The sequence below is a fragment of the Mastigoproctus giganteus genome, chromosome 1, assembly GCF_048544385.1.
Source record: "Mastigoproctus giganteus isolate SK-2022 chromosome 1, ASM4854438v1, whole genome shotgun sequence".
Taxonomy (NCBI): Eukaryota; Metazoa; Arthropoda; class Arachnida; order Uropygi; family Thelyphonidae; genus Mastigoproctus; species Mastigoproctus giganteus.
This window is the reverse complement of record NC_143575.1, coordinates 103,714,422-103,737,916: the sequence shown is the minus strand read 5'-3', so window position 1 is coordinate 103,737,916 and position 23,495 is coordinate 103,714,422. Positions and strand designations below refer to the sequence as shown.

The 23,495-nt window shown below is 37.9% G+C and overlaps 1 protein-coding gene across 5 annotated transcripts in view; it reads right to left on the bottom strand.

Moving 5' to 3' along the window:
* Positions 1-23,495, bottom strand: part of Idi (Isopentenyl-diphosphate delta isomerase) — a 90,349-nt gene that overhangs the window by 43,197 nt on the left and 23,657 nt on the right. For 2 of the 5 annotated variants that reach the window (XM_090381598.1, XM_090381625.1), the window contains exons 1-2: positions 16,112-16,199; positions 9,372-9,586 (exon numbers count right to left, since the gene is read on the bottom strand). In XM_090381598.1, the coding sequence (XP_090237724.1) occupies positions 9,372-9,586; positions 16,112-16,137 (241 nt within the window). In that variant the 5' untranslated portion in view covers positions 16,138-16,199. Of the gene's footprint in view, positions 1-9,371; positions 9,587-15,937; positions 16,069-16,111; positions 16,200-23,495 lie in introns of those variants that run through there. The other 3 variants (XM_090381614.1, XM_090381618.1, XM_090381605.1) reach the window with 2 other exon arrangements.

Below are 23,495 nucleotides of genomic sequence, written 5' to 3'. Positions count from 1 at the left end.
ACTGACAGTTAAGAATGGAGCATGAAGGCGTGTACTGCCAATCTTGTACGTGAAGTGCGTGATTAATTGTTGGAGCCTGTGGCTGTGATGCATGCGGATGTTGACAGCGTTTGTCAATAGGCAGGATTGCTGTTTCGATGATAGGGTGCACTTGACATCCAATGTTCCTGTTGACTGAGGTACTGGAGCATTTGATGTTCTATGACTCCAACCAGGCGCGTCATCGATAGTAGCAGGACTTATCCACAATCACGACATTGTGGTGTGGGTCAATGTTGTGGTGGATTGCCCAAACGTGTTCGGCAATAGCTGTGTGCTCCACATCCACTAAGCGGATTGCTCTTTTGTGTTCGAAAAGGCGTTTTTCAAGCCGTCTCCCAGTTTCCCCTATGTAGCAGCTAATGCAGTCACGGCAAGAGATGCAGTAGACCAATCCTCTTTGTGTTTTTACTTTAGAGATGAGGGATCGTAATTTTCTGTCTGGGAGTTGTAAGCATTTTATCCCATGTGATTTTAAGACTCTACAAATCTGTTGTGATAGGGTTGGGTAGTATAGGATAAAGGCGTTTGCGGCTGAGTCATTACCTTGGATGTTTCTGTTGGTCGCTACATGGCCATGTGTCTGTAGGTCACACCTGTCAAGGGTATTGATGGGATAGCAACACCTTGACTTTAGCAATTTCGGTGGGCCTCTCATTTACAGAGTTAGAGGGTGTCCAGGCACGAGTTAGCAAGGTTCGTGCAGTGGCAAGAAGGTGGCTACGTGTGTGTGCTGACCGGAAGTTGGCCAGCACATATTGGTTTATGATGGACAGTTGTCTTCAATGTGCCTTCGCGCCGGACAAGGGTGTCTAAGTATGGTATGGCGTTGTCCGACTCTAGCTCGATGGTGAATTTTAATCACGCACTTCACATACAAGACTGGCAGTACATGCCCTCATGCTCCATTCTTAACTGTCAGTTTAACTGAGGAAGGTTGACAAAACAACCGAAAGCTTTTTGTTTGTATGTATCTAATCTAATATATGTATATTTCCTATTATTAAACTTGTCACAATCTATTTTTGTATTCGTTTTCGCTCTGTGTTACAGTAATTTTAGTTTTGATATACAAAACAAATAAATTTTCAGAATCTTCTTCTTCGTAAACTTATTACTCCATGCGAATCGTGTTAGTTGCAAACTCCCTTGCGTGTATCATGTTAGTTGCAATTTGTGCATGCCATTAAAAAATGCTTATGCATGCTATCATGAAATTTATAAAGAAAAGAGAAGATCTCGGAGAAGAAAAATGTATGGGACGCATATAAATTGTCAGGAGACACAGAAGCCTATGGTAAGTATAAGATAGTCCGTAATCAAATCGCAAAGGGAAATTAGGGAAGCAAAGGCAGAATACAAGAAATCTTTGGCAAACAATGCAAAGAAAAACAGTAACATTGGTCCACTTAACTTCAACAAGTCGATTGTTCACAAACCTGTTCAGGTAGTTGACAAACTGAATGAGTATTCTGCATCTACATTTACACATGAAAAGGTCTGTAGGGAAGTGAAGACTAGAAGCTTATCAAACTCTAGCAGGAAGCAAAATGATTTGGAATAACTGAGAGTAAAGTGGAGGAGAAACTGTTCAAGTTAAACATAAGAAAGGTACCTGGGGTGGATGGATCTATCCAGTTATATTAAAGGAGGCAGTAAAGGAAGTAAGCAAACCTTTGGCCATAATTATGAGAGCATCCTTAGACTCAAGGAATGTCCCCATAGACTGGAGATGTGTAAATGCATCCTCAATTCACAAAGGGGAATAATCTAAGGGTGATACGAGTAATTATGGACTTGTTAGTTTAACTTCTGTTCCGGGAAAAATAATGGAGTCACTGGTTAAAGATGCATTGCAGGATCATCTAGACAAGACTGCAGTAATAATTCAGACACTGCATGGGCTTGTTAAGGGAAAGTCTTGTCTGACAAATTTGATTGGATACTATGATGTGGTTACAAAGGAACTGGATGCAAAAAATAATTTTGATACCATATATTTGGATTTCAGGAAAGCTTTTGACACTGTTGTGCATGGAAGACTACTGTACAAATTTGAGCAGCATTGTATTACCAGTAGTATAAGGATTAGTTGTTACAATGGATAAAAGGATGGTTGAGTGGGAGAAGACAGAGCAGTAATCAATGGATGCTGCTCTTAGTGGACTAATGTTATTGGTGGAGTCCCCTAGGGTTAAGTTTTGGGTCCAGTGTTGTTTTGTATGTTTATCAATGATACTGATGAAGGTATAGTGTTAATGTAAGTTTGCAGATTATATGAAGGTTGGCAGGGTTGTTAATGATAGTGCACTACTGCAACAGGATCTGTAAAATTTGAGCAGATGGGCTGAGAGGTGGCAAATGAAGTTTAACATTGACAAAAGGTTACCCATATGGAAATAATTCCATATGGGTAGCAGTTACCCCAGAGAAACGTATCAACTGGGTGGTACTGCACTCAGGGTAGTGGAGAATGAAAAGGACTTGGGGATAACTGTGCAGACAAGCTGCAAAAATAGCTCATGGTGTCTTGTCAATGATATACAAGAATTTTGCTAGCAGGGATAAGCAGGGTGATTATCCCCTTGTATAAGGCAATGGTCAAGCCCCACCTTGAGTACTGTATACAAGTCTGGAGGGCTCGTTTTAGTAAGGATGAGGAGCTACTGGATCAAGTACAGAGAAGGGCAATGGAGATTGGTGTTATCAAGAAAGGCAAAGTGGTTGTGCAAATCGAAGCTTCTGGAGACTAGGCACCTACCTGTGAGGTGTATAAGGCCTTGAACAGTTTGAGCAAGCTCAATGCTAATGGGATTCTACTTCTTGCTCAAATTACTCACCTGAGGAGACAAATTCAAATTGAGGAAAGACAATTATAGAATAGATGTTTAGAAATTCGTCTTTATCCAGTGGGTGGTTGATAATTGAACAAACTTCCATTTGTTGTAGTGGAGGTCAACAACTTAAACAGGTTCAAGGCAGAACTAGAATTTGAATTCAATGGATGGGTGAAATGGGAGAGGTTTTTTTTTTTTTTGGTTAATGCTATATAAGCTTGCTGTCTTGGATCATATGCTAATGCTAATATTCGACATGTTTACCAACTTTATCAGGATGTTTCATTTTTAAGTGATCTAAAAGTCTGGATGGTTTCATAGCCTGATCTGAAAAAGAACTATTACATATAAGACACATAGCCTGCCTTGAGTCAAATGGGCTTTCAATAAAACCACTAGTTAGATATTTATCCAGATACTGGCAACGTTTTTTTTCTTTTCAGCACTTGACATGATTGATGATGGGTTAAATAATAAAATATAAACTATTTTTATTTAATTCTCATAGCCCATGCAACTCACAAAAGCACTTGGGATCAAAAATAAACAACTTCCACAAGGAAACAATAAATCAATACTAACTGTTGCCTAGAAATTAGAAACAATAGAATGAAACATTTCCTCATCCCATCTATTGACCAATGAAAGAAAAGAATAAATAAACAAACCACGTCCACCATGCTGCCAAGGTCTCAGCTGTCGGAAAGGTGCAAACCCCCAAGGATTGTGGAGACATTACCTCTGAAAGCACTTAGGCATTTAATGCCTACGAAAAGCAAAGATGGTTAAATTAAATCATCCCCACTATCTTATTTTTATCAAAATTTCTCACTCACTCCTAATATAATATGTATGTATGTTAAAAATCAATTGTCTCAGGGGAAAAGAAAACTCAATGAGAGAAATTAAATTTTAAGGAATAAGATGTCATCAGGTAGGGTTGAACTTAGGAGGGCCACAAGCCATTGTAATACCCATGCTTTTTTTGCCCCATTGAGAATTACTGGTCCAGATAATTAAGAATTAAAGAACTGTCTTACATCCATAACAATGCCCAGCACTCTTTCTACTGCATTAATTAGTTGTATGTAAGCAGCTGCTTTGGACCAAAATGACTTTAAACTTAGCCACAAATTAGTGTTTCTGGTGTCATAATATTAGAAACCTCTCCCCATAGGCGCCTGTATAAAACTAACAAACAAATTTACAGGTCTGCCGAAGCATTGCTGAAAGTCTGCATTTCTTCGCTTCTGACTTTTTTCAAAAGTATCTTTACTGAATATTCATTCCAATATATTGGCAATCTCAAAATCAAGGAGAGATTACTTTCTTCTTCGCAACTGCAAATCTATTTCTCTTACCAGCTGCTTAAATCAAATCCCAGAAAAAATGAAACAGCATCAACCACCTTGGTATTTTGAGTCTCAAAATCTGATCATTGATAATCAACTTGGCTTACAAAAAATTGAGCCCTTGATCTCATGGTCAAAGCTGAATCAAACAACCGAAAAGGGATTATTCAAAATTAACAGCTTGACATCGTATGCCTTGACATAAAAGCTTTCTTGGATACCACATAGCATTGTGGTATCTTGAGAGATCTCAATTCCCTTGATCAGAGGGGCCACTTACATTTCACCCAAAACTTCCTCCAGCACTGCTCCTTTTAAGTGCACTATTAGCAAGCTCTCTCACAAATCTATATACAATGAAAGGACAGAATTCACGGGATACCTGATTCCTGGGCAACCAGGTATCCTGTGAAAATAATGGAGTCACTGGTTAAAGAAGCACTGCAGGATCATCTAGACATCTAGATCTAGTTCAGACACAGCTTGGGTTTATTAAGGGGAAGTCTTGTCTGATCAATCTGATTGGATACTATGATGTGGTCATGAAGGAACTGGATGCAAAAAATAATTCTGATATCATATACAGTCGAATTTGGTTATAACGATCACAACTGTAATGGGCAAAAAGCTATAATAATTTACATGTATTCCTATACAATTGCTCACTTTTATAATGAGCATACTACATGGATATAACATACAAATTTTGGTAACTAGGCAAACATTCTTAATTGCTCGGGTAGTCAAAAAAACCCAATTCTTGGAATACACAAAAATGAAAAGGGCGACTTAGCTTTTATGACCACTCACATCGCATCGGATTAGTGGTCAGTTTATGACCTTGTTCTTTCAGGGACAGGGGCTATACAATAGTGCACTGCCGCTTGTCGCATTAACCTATATACAGATCGTTTTGTATTCACTGAACCATAAATTTAATTCGGGACTTAAGTATTTTGTCAATAGGATGTAAGAACTTTGTATGCAGATCACTTTACTGTCATTTTAAATAAAATCAGTTAGAAACAAACTCATCCTTCAGAAACGTGTCTCTCGATTCACGAAAAAGTTGAAATTATTCGTGAGTTAGAACATGGTGCAAAAAATGTTGAAGTGTGTAAAAAGTTTCTTTGTCCTCTTCAACAGTAATGACATTGTGGAAGAATAAACATGTTTACATTATCAACACTGGAAAAGAACATAACCGATAAAAAAAAAAAAAAAAATTAGAAAATGCAAGGTTACAAATGCTGTGCAACATTGCACTACAAAAGAAATGCTGTATTTTCAAGAGGTTTGATCTTGAAGGCACAAGCGTAAAAATTTTCTAAACAACTTGGACGTGACGATTTTGTATGTAAAAATGGTTGGCTGGATCGATTAAAAAACAGAATACAAGCATATTAATAAAAATCTTTTTATTAATCTTTTTATTAAGTTACTGAGAATTAAAAAAAATATATAGGAGAGATTTAACTCATCACTGATACAGAAGTAACGGTTATAACAAGGAAATTTTGTCAGTCCCTTGATGCTCGTTATAACCAAGTTCAACTGTACTTAGATTTTAGAAAAGATTTTGGTACTGTTGCACATGGAAGACTACTGTACAAATTGGAGCAGTATGGCATTAAGGGCAAATTGCCACCGTGATTAAAGGGATGGTTTTGTGGGAGAAGACAGAGAGTGGTAATCAATGGACACTGCTCTTTGTGGAATAATGTATTAGTGGTGCTCTCCAGGAGTCCGTGTTGGGCCTATTGTTATTTTCTGTATTTACCAATGATATTATGAAGGTATATCCGGCTTAATGGCAAAGTTTTCAGATGATAAAAAGGTTGGTAGGGTTGTTCATGACAGTAAGGAGGGTACACTACTGTAAAAGTTGAGCAGAGGGGCTGAGAGGTGGCAACTGAAGTTCAACATTGCATTTATCAATGGGTAGCAGTAATAACATACAAACTGTGCAGTACTACACTCAGTGTAGTGGAGAAAGAAAAAGATCTGAGGGTAATTGTGCAGTCAGATATGAAGTTTTCTGAGCATTGTAAACATGCTGCAAGAGTAGCTCATGGGGTTTTGTCAATGATATATAGGAATTTTGCTAGCAGGGATAAGGTGATGATTATTCCCTTGCATGAGACAATGGTCAGGCCACACCTTGAGTACTGCATACATCTCTGTAGGACTCATTTTAGGAAAAATGAGAAGCTGCTGGAATGAGTACAGAGGAGGGCATGAGATTAGTGAGTGGAACAAAGGGTTGATGTTACCAAGAAAAGCTTAAACTTTGCAAATTGCGGTCTGGAGACTAGGCACCTGTGAGGTGATCTGATTGAGGTATAAGGCATCGAATGGTTTGAACAAGCTGAACATTGAAGGGATTCTTCCTCTTGCTCAGATTTCACACCTGAAGGGGCATAAATTCAAATTGAGAAAAGACAGTTGTAGAATGGATGTGCAGAAATTTGCCTTTAGCCAGCAAGTGGTTGATTGCTGGAACACACTTCCATCTGTCATTGTGAAAGTTGATAGCTCAAATAAATTCAAGGCCGAACTAAACAAAACTTTTGGAGTGAATGGATGGGTTAAACCGGACAGTTATTTTTTTTTCCCTGCCGATACTATATAAGCTTGCTTTCTTGCATCATATGCCTCTACTAATGCTAATCTTTGGAATACTTTCCAAAAAAAATTAACATCCTTCAAGTCATTTATAATGTGGAACAAAGATCATTATACCTTGCTTCACCTTTACAGAACTTTAATCATATCTTGCACTGACTACAGCAGCCCAATGTATGATTCTGCAGAAGAGCATGCTAATGAATCTTGTCCCTATCCAGCCTTCAATAATCCTACAAAAGTGCTTACAAAACATTTCCCATACAAAGTCTTTATATTGAGGCACAAGAACCTTTACTCAGTATCAAGAGAAAGATGTTACTACTAAACTATTCAGCTAAAATTCAAAGCCTGCCTACCACCTCATTTGGCTGATACTTAACCTAGCATATAACCTTGGCAAAGTTCTCTGTGGTCTTCTTCCAGCCTTCACGTGACAATTATTTCCTAAACTGGAGAAAATATTGTCCAATGGCAAAAAACAATAACTTCATATTGCTCACATATAAAAGCATCTGCATTTTGCAAAAAAAATTATATGACTGGATCAATGACTGATAAAGGAGCAGGTACAGCAATCATCTTTCCTCATACAACTGTCTCTGTATTACTTCCCATTTTATACAGCACTCATACTGCTGAATCATATGCCATCAAACTTGTGCTATAAAATATATATCATCTGTCTATCCAAAAGTATATAATACATATATGGACTCTCGAAATGCATCAGCATAATACCAACCCATTATTTAATGACAACATGAGTTAAGTTGATGCATATCCAGAAACACCAGCAAATATCAGATATGAATATGTGGATCACATTGGTAACGTAATATTGGCCTTCAGAAGAATATCTGCAACCTCCTTATTAGCATTAGCATGCGATGCAAGAAAGCAAGCTTATGCAGCATCAAAAAACCTCCCATTTCACCCCACCATTTGTTCCAAATGCCTATCCAGCTCAGCCTTAAATTTATTTAGACTATCAATTTCCAAAACAAAAGATGGAAGTCTGTTCCACCAATCAACTACCCACTGGCTAAAGGCAAATTTCCACACATCTATTCTACAACTGTCTTTCCTCAATTTGAATCTCTGCCCCCTCAGGTTCTTAATCTGAGCAAGAGGAAGAATCCCATCAGCATGCTCAACTCATTCAAGAAAGAATCCCATCAGCTTGCTCAACTCATTCAAGGCCTTATACACCTCAATCAGATCACCTCACAAGTGCCTACTCTCCAGGCACTGCAATTTTCAGAACTTAAGCTTTCTTCGTAAGAGCACCCCTTTGTTCCCCTCACCAATCTTGTTGCCCTTCTTTGTACTCGTTCTAGCAACTCTACATCCTTCCTAAAATGAGGCCTCCAGACCTGTACACAGTACTCTAGGTGTGGCCTGACCACTGCCTTGTATAATAGGATAATCACCTGCCTGTCCCTGCTAGCAAAATTCCTATATATCATTGACAAGACCCCATGACCAGTGTAATTAATTCTATTCTGTTAGTGTTGCTATAAATTTCACAGTAAATTTAAGAATTGTTATAATGCCTGTTATGTAGTTAACTTACCATCAATCATATGCAATTAACTTATCCATCCAGCCCAGTCTTGTCACATTATTGGGTACCATTTCCTGACTACAAATCCAATGTACAAATTCATATGGACACATCTATGGTAAGCTTAAAGACATAATAAACTCTTTCAAATTAAGTCTGGACCATAATTATGGGACCCAACTTCTGTGTGAACAGGCAGAAGGAACTAATCCCAGCCCAAATTAGTCACTCAACTCACTCATCTTTTTCTTCTTACAGGAAATGTTCCACCACGGTGTACAAACTGCTGCTCTCACCACTCACAATGAAGTATATACTTGTTGAATATAAATTGTACAACAATTCCTGACAAGTCTCATACAGTTTCCTCCCATATCTAAAGAAACCTCTGACACCACGATATCGTAGGTCAGCATTTTGCAAACTTTTTTTAGTGACAGAACATTTGCAGTATATTTATGGAAACATATTCTTTTGTGGCTTTTTGATTTTTGAAATAAAAAATGGTCATGTCAAAATTATGTTAACACTTATAGGGAAAAAACATTCATTGTAATCAACATTAACTGAAATCAACATTTATTATTAATAGGCAAGACCATGGGTTTGCCAAGCCCACACTCACCAGATGTGAGCCCCTAGCAGTTAACCCAAAATTCATTTCAATTGTGTAAGCTAACATATTATTTACTTGAAATGACGAGCAATGCATAGAAGGTTAATAAATTAACATGCATTTTGAAAATGGCTGTCACACAAAAATAACTGTATAGAATTTCAAAATTGGATTTTGATATTTTCATAGTAATTGCCATACAATGTAGATCTTCATCCAGCTTAGCATAATGGATTAAAATTTTTTAATCCATAATTACATAATGGATTAAAATTTTTTTTCTAAATAATCAAAGAAAAATTTAAGTATTTCTTCAGTACATAAAAGCAACATACCTTTGTTTATGTTTTCCATCAGATGACATTCTTTTTTAGTCCTGCCATCTAATGGACGATCCAGTTCATCAACAGTTATACACATTTCATCTAACAGCTTTACTTGTAGAGGATCCAACTCTGCAATATTTTCTTTAATACTAGTATTTTGTTCACTGCTGTTATGAAATGCTCTTCGACAAACTCTTGTATTTTGGGCCATACTATTTAAAATCCTAAAAGAGAACAAAGTATATAATAGATATCATAATACCCTTCTCACTTAGTTAAATTTTGTAAAAAAAAAAACACCCTTTTCAACAAATTTAAATTAGCTAAATGATTGTGATTTGTAAAATAACATGATTACTACTGAAAATAAATGAAGCCCAACATTCAGAAGATATAGAAGTAAGTTAATTACATAACAGGCATTATAACAATTCTTGAATTCACTGTGAATTTTATAGAAACACTAACAGAATAGAATAAATTACAGTATATAAGGAGGTTACAGATATTCTTCTGAAGGTCAATATTACATTACCATTCAGAAGCCTAAACAAACACTGCTGAAACTTATCCTTTGCTCCTACCAGTGTGCAAAACATATATCAGATTTAAATTTTGCATATACCTTCAATATTGATAGACCTGAGCATACCTCTCCAAGATAAAAGAAACATTGTTTCCAACCTACATGGATTGTTCAATAAAAAATTATTTTTTTTTTAACAACACACTTTATTAATCATCCATATTTTGATGGTCCTTTCCATTTGATGAAATGTACTTACTTTGTTTCTTCCATTTTTTGACATGTTAGAGAACAGCCTCCAATGTCTTCACAACTTCTACTGGAAACATTTTCCTCACAGCCCATCTTTAACTTCAGAAATAAAAAAATAATTACAGTGTGCATGTTCAAAGCTTGTAGGGTGGATGAGGAACACATTTGACAATTTTATAACGTATGAAAAATGTGAGGTCTCACACTGTAGTGACGTAGCATCTGCCCACCTGCATGCAGTTATGGTCATTTGCGATGAATGCAATCCTGCAAAAGTGTGCAGTACAGTTCTATACTAAGATCCTGTAACAGTTGTATGACATGGCACAGAACGCTGGTAAACCATTTCTTGAATGTCAAAAAATTAATAAATAAAGGTAACCATAACTTTCCTGCAGAAGCCACAACTTTTGCTATTTTGGCATTGGTGATTACATAGTCTTCTAAACAGCATTTGTTGCTTACTCTCTGAGTCAAAATGATGAGGCCATGTTTCATCTGCCATTATCACCTTGTGCAGAACCTCACCACCTTCAATAAACTTCAGTTGCAGCTCCTGACAAACCTCCATGCAAACTTGCTGTTGCTCAGGTGTGAGCAAGTTTGGAACTCAGCGTGCACAAACACTTTGTATGCATATGATCACGGAGAATACCATGCGTACTTCCTACTGATACTTTCAACATCACTGCCAATTGGCTTACTGTTTTATGACATCTTCTCTCAAGATTAGAGCAGCAGTGGTTGGAGCTCCAAGACCACCAATTTCTGTGATTGAACCACATCCATCTTTAAACATTTTAAACCACCTGCGAGCTATGCTATATGGAAGAGTAGATTCACCATAAGCATCTTTTAACAATTCACATACTTCAGCTGGTGTTTCCTTGAAATGAAAACAAAATTTGAGAGCAGCATACTGTTTCCTGACATGTAACATCTATTGTTACATGGACGAAAATGAACAGGCATGAACTTCACAAATATCCAAGGGCACACCATGCACACAAGTCAATAGTAGTAGTGGCATGTGTATGAGCTTATGCAGCATCAGCCAAAAAATAAAAAAAAAAAAAAAAATCACACCATTCCCTCCAAATGCCTTTCCAGTTCCTCCTTAAATTTATTTAACCTATCAATTTCCACAACGACAGATGGAAGTCTGTTCCAGCAATTAACTACCCGCTGGGGTGGTTAATTGCTGGAACAAACTTCTGGAACAAAATTGGAGTCCTGTTGCAGTAGCACACTGCCATTACTGTCATTAACAATCCTGCCAAGCTTTGTATCATCTGCAAACTTCAACACTAATCCTGATATATACCTTCATCAATATCATTGATAAATATACAAACCAACAGAGGACCCAACACCGAACCCTGTAGGACTAATAACATTAGTCTGCGAAGAGCAGCACCCATTAATTACCACCCTCTGTCTTCTCCCACTCAACTATCCTTTTATCCATTGTAGCAACTTACCTTTAATACCATTCTGCTCCAATTTGTACAATAGTCTTCCATGCGCAGTGTCAAAAGCTTTCCTGAAATCCAAATATATGATATCAAAATTATTTTTTGCATCCAGTTCCTTTGTAACCACATCATAATATCCTATCAAATTTGTCAGACAAGACTTTCCCTTAACAAACCCATGCTGTGTCTGAATTATTGCTGCAGTTTTGTCTAGATGATCCTGCAATGCATCTTTAACCGGTGACTCCATTATTTTACCCGGAACAGAAGTTAAACTAACTGGTCTGTAATTACTCGTGTCACCCTTCAATCCCCCTTTGTGAATTGGGGATATATTTGCACATCTCCAGTTCGTGGGGACCTCCCCTGAGTCCAAGGATGCTCTCATAATTATGGCTAAGGGTTTGCTTAGTTGCTTTGCCACCTCCTTTAATATAACTGGATAGATCCCATCCACCCCAGGTGCCTTTCTTATGTTTAACTTCAACAATTTCTCCTTCACTTTGCTCTCAGTTATTACAAAATCATTAAGCACCTTTCTACAATTTGATAACCTTCTGCCATTTTCAATTGCCTAGTTGCTATGTGATACAGCTTGGTTTGGTCTTAAATTCCGTGGCTCTGCTAGAAAGAGCAAGCAGTACAGTTGTTCACTAAAAATTGTTATCATTCTTTATTGAACAGCCCTCGTATAATATAATACAAACTGTTAACTAACATAATTATACAACTTAATTTATCAAGTCAACCCATTAGTAATATTTTTTCCTCCTCTTTTCCAATATTTTTTGAAAAATAAAGGAAACTATCTTGACTTTGGGGTACAAAACTTAAGGGAAAAAAAAGACCAAGGTTAATTTTACAGTCTGCCGTGAGTTCTCTCAGCAATGCAGTCTATTAGAACAGATTATAGGGTTCTTCTAATGATATAAATGAACTTTGCCATCATGGAAAAAGAAGTGATTATCCCACTGTATAAGGTAATGGTTAGGCTACATCTGAAATACTGCATACAGGTCTGGGAACCTCATTTTACAAAGGACATAGACCTGTTGAAAAAGGTGTAGATAAGATTAGTTGGAAGCATAAAACAATATTCTTAATAGGAAAGACTGGGATTCAGTAAATTATTGTCTCTGAAACTAGGCACTTCTGGGAGTCCAATTAAAGTGTATTAGGGACGGCATTGCCATAAATTGAAAAAAAAAAAAAAAAAAAAAAAAGATGATTGCAGAAGTTTGCATTCAGCCAAGTCAAACTGAACAGACATACTCTTGATCGATCACCAAGCATCACACTGTGCACCCAAGTCAGCACAATTACTATGTGATGTAGCTTGGTCTGGTTTTAAATTCCATAGCTCAGTTAGAAATATCAAGCAGTACAGTTGTTCATGAAAAATTAATGATCATTTTTTATTAAAGAAGCCCTCATATAATACAAAATCTCAATAAATTTTTTTAAAACCCTTCTATTGATCTCCACTACTGGCTTTGCAATTGTAAGCCATTTTACTAACTCCACCACTTCACGAGTAAAATTTATGCAAATATGTGCTCTGATATTCCACATCCTTTATTTTTCTTCTTGGAAACTTAAATAATTTTTTCTCAACTGAACATGAGGTAAACTCTTTATTAACCAGGGTCTCTACAGACTGAGAAAGTCAGATGACAAAGAAATATATGTAATCCATTACTGATGTTGTTTGTTCACATTGTAATATTCCTAAGGACATAAGACCTTTGAATTTCTCAGAAACCATAGCCTCTACCTTTACTACAGTATGATTTATTTAAACATTTTATAGTAGTTTTTATTTTTGCCCATCTGTTAAAATGGAAGGGCTGTTCTTTCAATTGGACAAAAACTTCACCTCCTCAATAAACATGAAAAAACGCTGAGGTGTCAACGTTGATGAACTTTTCGTCTACAGGGAACAACAAGGAGATGGCAATCTCACTGACACATTGACGCTTCAAAGTTTACATAATACCATTCACAAGAACAGAAAAAGTGAACTTTGTTCTTTTCCTGTTTTTCTTTTGTTTTGCAGATTATACAAGCAAATTTAATTCCAATCCACCCCAAATATTTATGAGGCTACTGAATAACATTTTCAAACTAAACATACACTACCAGCCACTTAAATACCAGATTCAGTGGGAATTAGTTAAATTAAATTTAGTCAGTGAAAATTTAATTTAGTCAGGGAATTAGTCAGTGAAAACAAATAGTTCCTGCCCTCCACAGATGGGGCTATACTCGTACTCGTTCTAAAAAGGATTTCGAGTTGCTAGAACGAGTACAGAGAAGAGGAACAAAGGGGTACACTCATGATGAAAGGCTTAAGTTATGCAAGCTGCAGCATCTGGAGACTAGGCACCTGTGAGGTGATCTGATTGAGGTGTATAAGGTCTTGAATGGTTTGAGCAGTCTCAATGCTGACAGGATACTTCCACTTGCTTAGACTAAGAGCCTGAGGGGGCATAGATTCAAATTGAGAAAAGACAGTTGTAGAATAGATGTACGGAAGTTTACCTTTAGCCAGCAGGTAGTTGATTGCTGGAACATACTTCCATCCGTTGTATGGAAGTTGATAGCTTAAATAAATTTAAGGCTGAACTAGATAAACATTAGGAGTGACCGGATGGGCAAAATGGGAAGGTTTTTTTTTTTTTTTTTTGGCTGATGTTGTATAAGCTTGCCTTGCATCATATGCTATACATATCAGCATTCAAGTATTATCAATAGTTCAAAGAAAAAAGTTTCATGTCTTACCAAAAAAGATGTACATATTGGCATTTAAGGGGCTGATTGTATATGAAATATGTGCAGCTGTGAAAGGAAATTTAAAGTCCCCACAGAAAATAACTTCGCATTAGGCAAGTCTGTTTTTGCAAATCTTAGGTATTCTTAAAATCAGGAGTATCATTTTCTGCTCAAATCTCAACACAAAATACTATACCCGTACCTAAAGTGATAACTTAATCTCATTTGAGCAGTTTACAATAACTATCAGCTCATCTCACATTGATTGCCTCCGTTCTATCACACAGACAGTTTCCACTACACGTTTTTTTTTTTTTTATATATATAGATATTTCCATGAGCAATAATCACTAAAAGTGGTATAGATTTTTTTTTTTTTTTTCCAAACTTATTTAGAAAGCGTGCCAAACACCATTCATTCATAGTTCAACTGCAAAATCACTACACTAATTTCTTTACTTTCATTCTTTGAAATAAATTTCCAAATCATCTTCACAATTTTGACCTGAAATTGCTTCGTCATGGATTTTACATCATGACAATGCTCCCACACATTATTATTATTAGCCATATGGTGCAAGGAAGACTAAGGCTTATGCTGCACCAGCCAAAAAAAAATTCCTGAATTACCCTGTGAGAGAGAGAAGTAGAAAGGAATCACCAAGAAAGAGAAGAATGATGATTTCCAGCTCAGGACCCTGGGTGTACCAAGCCCATATTCACCAGATGTGAGCCCCTGGGGTTCCGCCACTGTACTGAAAGAGTTTTTAACTTCAAAATCGATCACAATGTTGCAGTACCCTCTGTATTTTCCTGATTTGTCTCCTTGTGACGTCTTTTTATTTTCTTGAAAAAAAGGAGCCATGAAAGGAATGCATTTTCAGTCAGTTTCTGAAATTCAGGGTAATGTAATGCGGGTATTAAAACAGATACCGGAAATGTTATGATCAATGGAACCTATGCTGGAATGCGTGTGTACAGTCTGAAGGGGACTGCTTTGAAGGAAATGGCCTCACATCTGTATAATTTTCAAAATAAAATTTTTAATTGAATTATTCTTGAAACTTTATTGTCACAACTCGTGTGTGTATATATATATATAAAGATGAGATTTTTGCTCTTCACCTTTCAACATATCCGTTTCTTTCTAAAATTAGGCTTTTAGACCTGTATACAGTACTTTAAGTGCATTCTAAACCACTGTTTAATTGTAAAAATGCAATCATTTCCTACTGGCAAAATTCCTATACAACCCCAGGGTCCTGAGCTGGATAGCATGATTCCCTTCTACTTCTCTCTCTCTCAGGGTAACTCAAATTTTTTTTTTTTTTTTTTGGCTGGTGTAGCAAAAGCCTAGGGCTTCGTTGCACCATATGGCTAATGATAATAATAATATGAATTGACGGAATCATCTAAGCTGTTATAGTATCCTTCACACGTTAAAAATAACACCAAAAGAAATGAGGAAAAAAAGACTAAGAAAATATATATTTTTTTTACATTTTACCAAATATGACTGCACAATATTTCATAAATCTTGTTTAGTGTACCTTTAACTTCGTCTTTTGGCTGCAAATTCTAGCTCATAATGATGTTCTTCGAAAACTAGGATTTTTCCTGTATTCCGTTCCGTTTATTAGCTCGTCACCGATTCGAGAAAATCGGTCAAGGAACATTTACCCTACAAAATTAAACAATTAATAATGAGAATAAAATACACTCACTTGATATACTTCATTGCGTTACACATCTTGCGCACTCCTGTGCTAATAACACAATACTACCGAACAGCTTTCATGAGTTTGTCGTATGTCAAGAAGTAACATGCAGCGCCACCCCAGACAGCAAATCATTTTATTACAAGAAGTGGTTTCAGATAAGCTCCGCCTTAGTTGCCTTTTTTTTTTTAGGTTATTTACTGTAACACTGGTATAATTCTAAATACAGTACACATTCACATCACGAAGCAGTGTTTTTCAAATCATGTGCACGCCATGTTATATTCAACTGATTACATTTACTCACTATTTCCATTTAGAATGGAAATAGGGACAATCGTTCACAAAGAAAATAGTATGACGATAACATTCCGAGGAAAAATCTTTATCATTAATGAAACTAAGGGTCGACTACTGCAGCAAAACATGATGTTAGATAATCTATTCGAAAAATGAACAATGTTATTTCTGTTTGCAAGCAGTAGTATTGAAAGACGGCACCACGACAAATAACGGTTCCCACTCACCTTTAAATGAAAAAATTAACACCAGGGGCTCACATCTGGTGAGTATGGGCTTAGCAGACCCAGGATCCTGGACTGGATATCATCTTTCTTCTCTTTCTTGGTGACTCCTTTCTACTTCTGACACACACACACTCTCTCAGGGTAACTCCGAAATTTTTTTTTTGGCTAGTGCAGCATAAGCCTCAGGCTTCCTTGCACCATTATGACTACTAATAATAAAAATGTCGTTAGATTTTGGGAAGCGGCTGCTGACAGCATGGATTAACTAGGATGCACTGTGGCAGCTATTTTAGGCCGCTTTTGATCTGATATGAAGCAGCGGACTGGCCCGGGCCAATAACGTTTGTAGTGTAATACCGCTGAAAATAAGGAAACGAAAACTATAGCCACTCTGCACCTGATGTGCAATAACGAATCTTTAGCAAGTATTCACATCATACTCCAAATTCCGTTCAGTGTGTGCTGGGTTACAAAACAGCAAGTGATAATATAATCGCATGATACTGGTAGGTGCAAGGGTGAAGCATCTGTTAAACCAAACTAACACTTTGAAAACCGAAGAAAGTTATCAAAATCACTTTCGTTTTTTAAGATGAATTTTTTTATATATTAGAAAGTATATTAGTTAAAGTTATGGCAAACGACACAAGAAAGCAAGATTTTATAGCATCAGCCAAAAAATATTATACACTTCTCCCATCCATACCCTCCAAGAATTTGTCCAGTTCTTCCTTGAATATATTAGAATCAACCATCCGCTGGCTGAAGGCAAACTGCTGCACATCTCTACTGTAAACATTATTACTCAACTTAAATTTATGCACCCTCATGTGCACAATCTCAGCAAAAGGAAGAATGCCATAGGCATTCAGCTTAGTCAATCCATTAAAGGCCTTAATCGTTTCAATAAGATCACCCTGCAGGTGTCTAGTCTCCAAAGGCTGAAATTTACGGAACTGAAGCCTTTCTAGGCAAGAGTAGCCTTGATGAAGATAACACAAGGCTACTCTTTCTAGGTAAGAGTAGCCTTGTGTTATCTTCATCAATCTGATTGCTCTTCACTGCACCCGTTATAGCAGATCTACATCCTTCCTAAAGTGAGGTCTCCAAACCTATATACAATACTCAAGATGCATCCTTACCATGGCCTTGTACAAAGGAATAATCACTTCCCTATGCCTGCTAGCAAAGTTTCTCTATAATATTGACAAAACCCCATGTGCTGTTCTGGTGGCATGTCTGCACTGTTCAGAGAATTTTATATCTGAATGATTTGTTGTTGTTGTTCTTTGGTTTTTAGGAGCATTAGCAACTAAGGCCATATTGCTCCGGGGATATGTGGTGGTCATTCCCTGACCTTTCCGCATCCTCCATATTTGGTGGTCACGGGCTCGAATCCCGGTCTAATCAAGAAGCGTGTGCTACACACTGCTGCTCTGCCCACCTGGCTACGGAGAGGCCCATATCTGAATGAACAATTACTCTAGTTCTTTTTCATTTTCCACTGTCTGCGCGGTAGCACAGTGGTATCGTCACCGTCCTCCCCACACTGGTTGAAAAAGGCCCGGGTTTCGAATCCTGTCGATGACGCGAGGAACTTTAATGGGCTTTTTTCACTCCATGACTGAGTTAGTTGGTCTCAGGCGTAGATAGCAAGGTTTTTTCCCGGTTTTTTCGTCCAGCAAAACAGGCAAATCGACCATAGAACACACGCAATTTATAGACACAAATACGGGTTAATGTATTCAATTACCGGGAACCCTAAAATAATAATTTAATTTTTTTTGTACCCATCCACTCCGCAGCAAATGCAACTGTGTGAAGACAATAAAAGTTACACTACGCAACAGCAGGAGCCTTCATTCACAGTATCGCAGCATCAAAACTTTGAGACAGAAAGTCACCGGGACTAGACTTGCTAGAACTGGAAATTGTGAAAAAGGTGGCGGAGTACAATCCAGAGCTTCTCCTTAATCTCTTTAAACCATTGCCTCCAGGGTGGATGGTTCCCAACAGGCTAGAAAATGGCGAACATCAGGCTAATTTTGAAAAATTCCAGCAAACCCCATGATCAACCAGATTCCTATAGACCCATCACTCTCCTGTCAGTAATAAGCAAGTTGTTTGAGCATCTTCTAAGACAAAGAATAGAAACAGATTACAACAATGCCAACTTACTAACCTCAAATCAATATGGATTCAGAAAGGGTCGATCCATTGTTGATGCCCTGGAGAACATGATTGCAGCTGCAAAGAGCACGGACAGAAAATATTTCTTAGCCATCTCAGTAGACTTTGCTCAGGCGTTTGACGCACTCTTGTGGGCAAGCGTCTTCGGCAGACTGCGTACAGCAAATCTCCCTGGCAACCTGTACCAAAGCATAAAAAATTATCTATCACAGCAGAGCATAACCGTCAGGACACCAGTATAACAAAGTTATGCGCCAAATCTAGAGATGATGTCCCTAGGGCTCTGTCCTGGGCCCCCTACTATGGAACATCGTACTTGATGAGTTCATGAACACAGACCTGCAGAATGTCCAATCTCAAGCATATGCAGACGACTTAGTCCTTACCCTTGCCGCTGATACTAGATCCCAAATGGAAGCTGCAGCAAATAGGGCACTCGGCACTTTACAGGGCTGGGCCTGGCACAACCACCTGGAAATCTCACCAGTAAAGACAAATTCCATCCTGCTTAAAGGCTCTCTGAACGTAGTGAGGCCACCACAAATCAAAATCCAAAGGGGAAATATCTACATACCAAGATTCGAAAATATACTGCACTCGTGACAAGAATCGTACGTCGGGACTGGAGATTGAAGCGATGCGCGCTCACCATCTTCTATATGGCTATGTTCACCCCCATAATCACCTATGCATCCGGTATCTGGTTATCAAAGGCCACCACAGCAGTTAACAAGAGGAAGCTTGACTCGAATCAGTGCGACAACCTGCTCACCATCACCCGGACCTGCTGCATAGTCAGAACACATGCCTTTGAAGTGCTGGCCTGTGTGCTGCCTCTAGATTTAGAAATAGTCAAATGTGGTTTGCTTTATATGCTTTCCAAAGGTAAAGCCATCTCCTCTCTGGATTTTACCACTGACCCCTCAAATAACACCAAGGCCGAGAAGAAGCGCCTCAACTGCATACTTGCAGCAGGTCTGGCAGTCTAGATGGGCACAGTCTACAAAAGGAGAAGTCACCAGAAAATTCACTCCTACAACAGTATACCCGAAATCCCTCGCATTGTTTTCCCCTGGCCTATACGTCACCTTTTTGTTAACTGGCCATGAATCTATCAGAGGAAAGCTCACTGTACTCGGGATCAACGAAAACCCACAATGCCTCCGTGGTTCACTAGAAAGTTGGGACCACCTGATGTACGAGTGCGAAATATATGAAGATTTGAGATGCCTCCTCCTGAGTAGGATACATTACCTTCCTAAAAACCAAGAACAGCATATCCTCGAAAAAGAAGACTATATTGCCTTTACGTGCTACGCACAAGACTTATTCGCACGACGGAAGAACCTACCATGGATATAGTCACTATCCGGATCATAATCAAAACCAAGAGAAGACAACCACCTATATTTTGGGAATCAATGCAGTGGCCTACCAGCAAATGAGACTATACCAGCACTAAATCTGAGAAGATCCAGTATAGGACAACCACAGCTGCATTCCTATTTATATCCCTACTGATTTAGAAAAAGATCACCAGATAGGACTTTAACTACCAAACTGGACATCAAGACCGGAGCTGAATGGGAAGAGCAAGAAGATTGTGCCAAATGGCGATCACGCTTGTGCTCTTGCACGGCACCTTTTCTCCACTCCCATCCCCTATTTTCGCCTGAGGGATGTATTCCATTGTACCTGGGGGGATGCCTTCTTCTTCTTCTTAATCGCCCATATTTCTACCTGTCTCTCCCTTTTCTTGACTCTAAACCCCACCCGCTCTAACTCTCTCTTTTTTTTTTTATATTGGTCTCTGTCAGGAAGCTTAGGCGACCCTGCAGAGACTAGTCAGAGAATAATGGGTAGCCTGGCTACCTCCTAGCGGTGTGTGTGGGCAACGTGGGATTCCACTAAGGGTCCTGCGGCCAAATTCCAGGACACCCAATAGAACCCAACACAAATCTAAGTATTCAACACAACACTTTTCTGTCATTTCATGTTCTCTATTTCTTCACAGTGTATATATGGCGCAGATGTGGGAAACCACAAGCGGCACCTGGCCCTAATACATAGTTGATAAGTTACGCTGGGATTACTGCTACCCAAATGCGTTACCTTTCCTTTGTCAATGTTAAACTTCAACTGCAATTTCTCAGCTCATTCACACAATTATCCTATAGACCTTGTTGCAGTAGCTAACAATGATTACTATCGTTAACCATCCTGCAAACAGACATTAAGCCTGATATACCTTCACCAATATCATTAATAAATATTGAAAACAACAATGGGCCCAGCAATGAACCCTGGGGTAGTCCCCAAAGAGCAGTGCCAATGATAACCCCACTCTGTCTTCTTTCATTTAAACATCACTTGATCCATAGCAGTAACTTGCCCTCAATGTCACATTGCTCTAGTTTATACGGCGTTATTATGTGCAAGAATATCAAAAGCCTTACTGAATTCAAAGTTTCCATTTTTTGTAACTGGATATCAAGTATTCTTCTTGACTGCTCATTATGGGTGATAGTAGATGGCTCTCTGTCTTCTAACTTCTCTAATTCTGGTGTTCCCCAAGGTTCAGTTCCCTCTCATATATTTATTGAACTTCTTCCATTGAACGGAAATCCTATCCATAGTTTTGCTTATGATAGCATATTGTATTCCACATTACAATTTGAGAAATCTTGCCCTTCACAAACGGCTTCAACTTTTCGAATATCCACTACCAATTCCTTAAATGCTGATCTCCAGGTAATTCTCCAGTGGGGCAAAGATAACTTAGTTGTTTAAATCCTTCTGAAACCTGTGTTATATCTAACAAAAGAATGCTTATATATTGCTTCTTCTGCTCTAAAAAACGGCGTTTTCTCTTTCGCTCTCGGCGTTTCGTTTCTTTCAAACTGCTCTTCTCTCTGTAAATTGTAAATCCGCCCTACCATGGAATATTGTTCCCACATCTGGGGCGGTGCCCTAAACCCTCTCTCTCGGGCTTACAGATTCCATTAGAAAGATTTTAGTTAAGTTAATTAATGACTCATCCCTAACAGAGTCTCTCCACTTTCTGTCTCATAGATGTTCTGTTTCTGCTGCATCCCTTTTCTACAGATACTCCCATGAGCACTGTTCTTCTGAATTGGCTTCCATAATTCCCGCTTTTTTTTCCAAAGCAGTCCGAAACTTGCCCAACCATACAACATCCTTTTACATTTCAACTTCAAACTCACAGAACCAACGATGATTACTCTTCCTCATTTATTCATTCAAATTCCGTTCTCTGGAACAACCTTCCTTCATCCGTATTTCCTGATAAATAAAATCTACAGAATTTAAAGTTTAATGTAAACAATTATCTTCTTTCATCTTCTCACCCATCAAGCAATGCACGGAACTAAGTATTATAGGTACTAAATCGCTCATGTTTGGGGTTTTCATTAAAAAAAAAAAAAAGAATACCACAGATCTGTTTCTGCCCCTTTTCTTGGTAATCGGCTGTTGTATAAGGGAGAAAAAGAAATGGAATTATGGAGTGTAAAAAAAGTAACAAAACAACAGTTCTCAATCAGTTTTTAAAAGAGCTACGGTAGAATGATTGAGAAAAAGTTAAGTGATCTATTGCGACCAAGTGAACTAACTACTAATATCAAAATTTTCCTTGGTTATACTAGTGCTCTGTTGAAAAATAATGGAGTCATTTCGTGAACTGTATTTGGTCTGAGAGCACTAACTTTATGGAGGTCCTTAATGTAACAGCACAGATTTGTCTTTAGAAGAAAATGGCATGGTTTCAAAAGCAGGCAAAAGAGGTAGACGGAATGAAGAACAGAGTTTAGAAAGAGCTCCACTGGCAATTTATACAGAGATTAACTGATTTACTGCTGGACAATTCTGAAACAAAGAGGAATTTAATATGTGCATTTCCAGCCCATAAGCAATATAATTCAGAAATATAGCAGCAATACATATTAAAGAAATTTGATAACACGGATTCCACTGTTATTGTTTGGATTTATTTATAAATGAACCAAGTTGCGATGTGCTTTAATTTTGACCGAATAGTAACTGTGCACATGATAGATGTAATCGCACGAATAAGGCCTGGGCAGACGGGAATATGTTACTAACTAAATTATGCAAACACGGACCAATTGAACTAATTGATCGATGATTTATACAACAGAAGTCACCCGAAAATTATAAGTAGTTAAAATGAAAGCATTTAACAAAAGTGAAACTCTAGGAATCTATTTTTCTATTATACGGTCCCACCGTATAGAATTTAAATAATGTCTCAGACCACCATAGTCACCTTTACGAAAGCAAAAAACCTTTCACTTTACCCCTGATGGTAGTTACCTCTTTCAGTAAATCCCACTTCAGCACACTGTGATCACTGCCACCTAGTGGTTTATTTATCTGGAGAGTATTAATGTATGAAGAATCACTACTGATAATCAGATCAAGAGTTTTACTCCTTCTCGTCGCCTCCCGAACATGTTCCCAGAGAAAACAATCATCCAATAAATCCACAAAAGCCTTGCTATTATGCGAGTGACCAATCCACATATTCCAGTCAATATCTGGGAAATTAAAATCTCCCATTAAAAAACACTCTGATTTATTGGCCCACTATTTCTCCTCTGTACAGTTGTTTATTATACTCATCAGAGTCTGAG